Source organism: Lucilia sericata, unplaced genomic scaffold, assembly GCF_015586225.1.
Source record: "Lucilia sericata isolate MDLA Ls3-8-SP2 unplaced genomic scaffold, ASM1558622v1 Contig000307F_arrow, whole genome shotgun sequence".
NCBI lineage: Eukaryota > Metazoa > Arthropoda > Insecta > Diptera > Calliphoridae > Lucilia > Lucilia sericata.
In genome coordinates this window covers 42,501-49,523 of record NW_023994331.1, presented here as the reverse complement: position 1 = coordinate 49,523, position 7,023 = coordinate 42,501, and the positions used below count along the sequence as shown (strand labels likewise).

The 7,023-nt window shown below is 25.1% G+C and overlaps 1 protein-coding gene across 3 annotated transcripts in view; it reads left to right on the top strand.

The window, feature by feature from the left end:
- The first annotated feature begins 1,697 nt into the window (after positions 1-1,697).
- Positions 1,698-7,023, top strand: part of LOC119603446 (polyadenylate-binding protein-interacting protein 2B) — a 6,728-nt gene continuing 1,402 nt past the window's right edge. The window contains exons 1-2 of one of the 3 annotated variants that reach the window (XM_037955488.1): positions 1,698-1,981; positions 6,856-7,023. The exon at positions 6,856-7,023 is cut by the window's right edge and continues 20 nt beyond it. In XM_037955488.1, the coding sequence (XP_037811416.1) occupies positions 6,897-7,023 (127 nt within the window). In that variant the 5' untranslated portion in view covers positions 1,698-1,981; positions 6,856-6,896. Of the gene's footprint in view, positions 1,982-6,505; positions 6,781-6,855 lie in introns of those variants that run through there. The other 2 variants (XM_037955490.1, XM_037955489.1) reach the window with 2 other exon arrangements.

Genomic DNA, 7,023 nt, shown 5'->3' with positions numbered 1-7,023 from the left:
CGTTAAAAGTGAAAAATAAGCTTATTTTGTGATCACCCATATTTTCCTTCAAAAATGTATTTTTTGATCGAAATCTTAAATCGCGCCCATAAGCCAATTTTTTGGCACAAAGAATGCTTTTAAAATATCATACTTCTATCTGCTTCCAAAAGGAAATTATGACATTTTTTCCAGCTAGATTGGCTTTTGGCTACACTGTGAGCCAGGGACATGCCTAATGTTGTTACAAAGTATTTGTAATATGTAGTTTGTATACATTTCTTTAAGTTTATGAACGAGTATAATGAATGAAATAAATGACTACAGACATATTAATAATAATTTATGACTAAAAATATTACAGTTCCTATTTTTATAACATTAAACAATTTGAATTAATCAAATAATAACTACCTACTGGTAAAAATATTAATTATTAATAATTACATAAGTATGAGTAGTTTCCCTTCAAGCTAATATTAGTTCATATATTTTTAGAATATTTACAAAAACGAATAAAATTAGAATGTTTAATCAGTTTACTTTAGGATGAATCAAATTTACTTCTTTGAAGATGAAATACAAAATTATTACCACAAGATATTTGGAATTGGAATTATATTTGTCCTTTAGTGTGAATTTTAAAACTAGCCCTAAGTTTTTATTATTCTAATCACTTAGGAGAAAATATATTTTTCTATTTTAGAATTTTTATTAGAAAACCTGTTCACATTTGAATGATTCATGATTTTTTTTTTTTTTTTTTTTCAAAACATTGTCGTATGCAGATCTATTAATTTATTAACTTTGTGGTTAATTATTGTACTCATTCATTTATTTATTAATTTTAAAATTCATGGGAATACAACAAATTTGTTTAAATATTTTAAGTGTATTTTTCAAAATCAATATTCATAGTGTCACATACAAAGCAATGATTTGTTTGAATTTTATTGCAAAAAAGCGTATTACCCAAATGAAGTGATTTATAGAGGGAGGGGATCGTACTTAGTATAAAAAACTATCTGCATATGTATGTAAGTAAATGTATATATGCGAGCAACATAATGTCGAACACATACAAGTCAAACAAACAAGTCCAACGTGTATAGCTGAGTGTACAGTGATAGCTTAAGTGTACAAATTATAGATTTTAATTTAAGATTTCATTTAATTAATATTTTGCTTTTTTAGCAAAAATAACTTCGTTCTACATTTAAATTATCTTACTTGTACAAATGCGTCCTTTATCGGTGAGTAGCGTCTAAAAAGAAAAAACACTATGCAAAGGTTTTTATATCTTTTAGTAGAGTCAACAACCTGTTTGACATATACAAAAGTTTATGAATGCGAAATACATTTTAGTAATTATACAGGTTTCTAACTAGGCTTCTAGTTAGACTTTTGGTAAACCACGTTTTGTCAAAAAGTAAATCGACGTCTTTGGCCAAACAAAGTCAATAAATCTATCTATCTTGTAAGAAAATGTCGACTAGTAAAAGTAAAAAAGTTAATAAATGTCGATATTAAAAACGTGTTTATTGCAAAATATATGAAATATCGAAAAGTCGACTTTTCATTATTTGCAAAAACGCGAAAGTTAACTTTACAACTCTAGTTTCTTTTGGGTGGCAACTTTAATTTCTTTGTATATTTTTCGTTTTTGTTTTTCTACATTTTTATACAATTTCTTGTTGTTGTTATTGTTTTGACTTTTCTACAACTTGTCAGTTCATTCGTTGTTGTTTTGCCATCGCCGACAGTTGATGTGAAATTTTTTGTGTTGCTATTATTGTTTTAATTTAATTGAATTTTCGATTTGAGAAAAAAATTCAAATCAAAATTTTTTGTGTTAAAAATAAAATTTAAATATTTGGAAATTTGAAGTGCAAGAAAATTTTCAGTATTTAAAGAAACGTACGCATAAATAAGCATATAATTTTGTACGAAAAAAATTATAAATTGCTAAATTGTTGTAGAAAGAGAAAAAGAAAAAAAAACTGTAAGTCAAATACATACATTTTTTTGCCAAGTTTTTGTACGTAAAAGTGCAAAAATACATTTAAAATATACAAAAACAATAAGACTCCATTTTGTTTAGTTGTTTGTTTTTTTTTCTTATTGTTCAAAATCTAAACATTTTTAAAGAGTTAAATAATTTTTGAAAATACATATTGCAACTTTTGTTAAAAATAATGTAAACGAAACAAAGAAAATTTCGTTAAAGAATTGGAAAAAATATAAAAAATGTATTTTATTGTTCAGTAGGGGGTTTCACGTTAAGAAGTTTTAGTTTAGATTACAGCAACAGTTTCGAGTTTACATATATTTTGTGGCCCTCTCCGTCCGCAGATAGATAGACAGATAGATAGATAGATAGATAGATAGATAGATAGATAGATAGATAGATAGATAGATAGATAGATAGATAGATAGATAGATAGATAGATAGATAGATAGATAGATAGATAGATAGATAGATAGATAGATAGATAGATAGATAGATAGATAGATAGATAGATAGATAGATAGATAGATAGATAGATAGATAGATAGATAGATAGATAGATAGATAGATAGATAGATAGATAGATAGATAGATAGATAGATAGATAGATAGATAGATAGATAGATAGATAGATAGATAGATAGATAGATAGATAGATAGATAGATAGATAGATAGATAGATAGATAGATAGATAGATAGATAGATAGATAGATAGATAGATAGATAGATAGATAGATAGATAGATAGATAGATAGATAGATAGATAGATAGATAGATAGATAGATAGATAGATAGATAGATAGATAGATAGATAGATAGATAGATAGATAGATAAGATAGATAGATAGATAAATAGATTGATTGATAGATTGATAGATTGATAGATTGATAGATTGATAGATAGATAGATAGATAGATAGATAGATAGATAGATAGATAGATAGATAGATAGATAGATAGATAGATAGATAGATAGATTGATAGATAGATAGATAGATAGATAGATAGATAGATAGATAGATAGATAGATAGATAGATAGATAGATAGATAGATAGATAGGTAGATAGATAGATAGATTAAAAGACTCTTAAGATTTTTCCCCAAATTTTATCTGAACTGCTTTCATAAAAATGGAGTTTGTTAATAGCCACTCAGAGAAACTGGTATACGGATAAATAATCTACGTATTACTGAATTGAAATATACAATTAGTCATCATAGTTTATAAATAAACTAATGGCGGCCGACCGCTTTGCAGGCCCATGATTAGCCATGTGGCCTCTACATGTAAAGATCTATATGCCCATCAAATTTTAAAATATTAAATTAAATGGTTTAGGTGTAATTGACTAAAAATTAAAACTTCTTCGCCATCAGATGGACAAATTTAAAACTTTATCGGGACAGATGCGATGCCTTAGTTTCTGAGTTTATCGATTAAAAACAAACACTACACTTTGATTTATATAGATTATAGGTTTGTAGGCATAAACATTTTAGAAATCATTACAATTTTATTATTTGGTGTATTTTCGAAGCTAATAGCGAAATCTCTTCTTTGATATAGATTTGAATTTAAAGCAAAAATCTAGTAAAAATTTAAAGACTTTATAAATAAAGTGTGAATACCCCTAATAAAATCATTTAAAACATCTTTAAATACCGGAAATAATGTAACCTAAAAAAATAAAAATAATAAAACATACATTTTATTTCCGCAAATGTAATTTATTTTCATTCTTTTGTTAACTATTTGTTAAACTGTTTCCTCTTTTCAGCTTTTGTTTATAATTAAAATTTTACTTTGTAAATGAAATTGTATTCAAAGATCAATATCCTACTTAATATTGAGAGTTTAGTTTAATAGTCTAATTAAGTACTATGTTTTAAATTGAATAAACATTTATATAGCCCTACGTGTTTATTTTATTTTCTTGTAGTAAAATAAATATTTTATTTAAATTGTTAAATTTTTACATCACGGCTGTATTTAATAATTAATTGTATTGATCTTCTGTGTCATAGGAATACTACGATTTCAATAATTTTTATGTCACCTTGATTATTCTATACAACAATCGCATCAAGGTTGCTAAAGTACATTGTGCTTTATTTTCTCGTTTTTGTTGTATTTTGCTATTATTGTTGCTGTTTTTTTTTTCATTATTGTTAATTAACAAAAAATATCACGTACTTATTTGTTTTAAACATATTTTGTTTTTAGTAATTAATGCGAGTGTTAATAATATAAATTTAATTATTAAAGAAATCTTGTTTATAAAATTTCACCGTTTTGTATTAAGTTTTTTAGATTTTACGATAAAAAAGTATATTAAAGTTTTATAAAAATAAAAACTTAGGAAATTTTGGTTTAAACGTACATAAGTCGATAGATAGATAGATAGATAGATAGATAGATAGATAGATATAGATAGATAGATAGATAGATAGATAGATAGATAGATAGATAGATAGATAGATAGATAAATAGATATATAGATAGATAAATAGATAGATAGATAGATAGATAGATAGATAGATAGATAGATAGATAGATAGATAGATAAATAGATAGATAGATAGATAGATAGATAGATAGATAGATAGATAGATAGATAGATAGATAGATAGATAGATAGATAGATAGATAGATAGATAGGATAGGTAGATAAATAGATAGATAGATAGATAGATAGATAGATAGATAGATAGATAGATAGATAGATAGATAGGTAGATAAATAGATAGATAGATAGATAGATAGATAGATAGATAGATAGATAGATAGATAGATAGATAGATAGATAGATAGATAGATAGATAGATAGATAGATAGATAGATAGATAGATAGATAGATAGATAGATAGATTGATGATTGATAGATAGATAGATAGATAGATAGATAGATAGATAGATAGATAGATAGATAGATAGATAGATAGATAGATAGATAGATAGATAGATAGATAGATAGTAGATAGATAGATAGATGGATGGATAGATAGATAGATAGATAGATAGATAGATAGATAGATAGATAGATAGATAGATAGATAGATAGGTAGATAGATAGATAGATAGATAGATAGATAGATAGATAGATAGATAGATAGATAGATAGATAGATTGATAGATTGATAGATTGATAGATTGATAGATGATAGATGATAGATAGATAGATAGATAGATAGATAGATAGATAGATAGATAGATAGATAGGTAGAAATAGATAGATAGATAGATAGATAGATAGATAGATAGATAGATAGATAGATAGATATATAGATAGATAGATAGATAGATAGATAGATAGATAGATAGATAGATAGATAGATAGATAGATAGATAGATAGATAGATAGATAGATAGATAGATAGATAGATAGATAGATAGATAGATATATAGATATATAGATATATAGATAATAGATAGATAGATAGATAGATAGATAGATAGATAGATAGATAGATAGATAGATAGATAGATAGATAGATAGATAGATAGATAGATAGATAGATAGATAGATAGATAGATAGATAGATAGATAGATAGATAGATAGATAGATAGATAGATAGATAGATAGATAGATAGATAGATAGATAGATAGATAGATAGATAGATAGATAGATAGATAGATAGATAGATAGATAGATAGATAGATAGATAGATAGATAGATAGATAGATAGATAGATAGATAGATAGATAGATAGATAGATAGATAGATAGATAGATAGATAGATAGATAGATAGATAGATAGATAGATAGATAGATAGATAGATAGATAGATAGATAGATAGATAGATAGATAGATAGATAGATAGATAGATAGATAGATAGATAGATAGATAGATAGATAGATAGATAGATAGATAGATAGATAGATAGATAGATAGATAGATAGATAGATAGATAGATAGATAGATAGATAGATAGATAGATAGATAGATAGATAGATAGATAGATAGATAGATAGATAGATAGATAGATAGATAGATAGATAGATAGATAGATAGATAGATAGATAGATAGATAGATAGATAGATAGATAGATAGATAGATAGATAGATAGATAGATAGATAGATAGATAGATAGATAGATAGATAGATAGATAGATAGATAGATAAATAAATAGATAGATAGATAGACATGTTACAAACATTACCACAAGCAAATACTAACCCTCTCAATCTACAGTTTGTCCCAACAACGCCGTCAGCTTTATTTTTCATTTTATCGATTAATTACCAATTTTAATAACCTCAAAAGAATTTAACAAAAACAAAACAAATTTAAACTTTTTGTTTAACAAAAAATTGCGTTTATTTAAATTCTTATCAATTCTTGTATTTTTATTATTTGTTTATAAACAAATATGTATATATAAAGTGTAATCATCATTGACTTGTTTATGTTTTTATTATCTATTCTTTGTTTTTGTTATTACTTCATTCTCTGCTATTTCTGTTGTTTTTTTCTTCTCTCTACTCTGAATACATTTTGTTTACGTGTATATGCGCAGATCATCATCATCAATATTATTTGTAGAAAAATTTATAAATAGAATTTCAGTACAATTTGTGTTTTTTAAAGAAAACTTTTTACTTGCATTGCATTACCCCGAAAAGGTAGACAAACTAATAACATAAAAATTCAAATAAAAAAAAAAACAATATTATCGAATAAAACAACAAGAAAATCGTATGAAAAAATAAGGTGTAGAAAAATATTGGACTCCCAAAATAAGAAATATACCTCTTTTGCGTAGTTGTTAAAAAAAAATCTGTAGGTTGGGACCGGTTGTTTGTGTGGACAAAAAATTGATTTAATTAATTTAGTCAAAAAATTTTCTTTATCATTACAGTTTCATTTTAATAAAAAGAAATAAATCAAAACTCCATCAATATGATTATGAAAGTACCCTCTAGCGATTGGTCGGATCAGTTTGAGCAATATGTTATAGAAGAAGAATCCGACAATGAATTGGATGAACTGGATCAAGATTTCTCCGAATATTTGTGGATGGAGAATG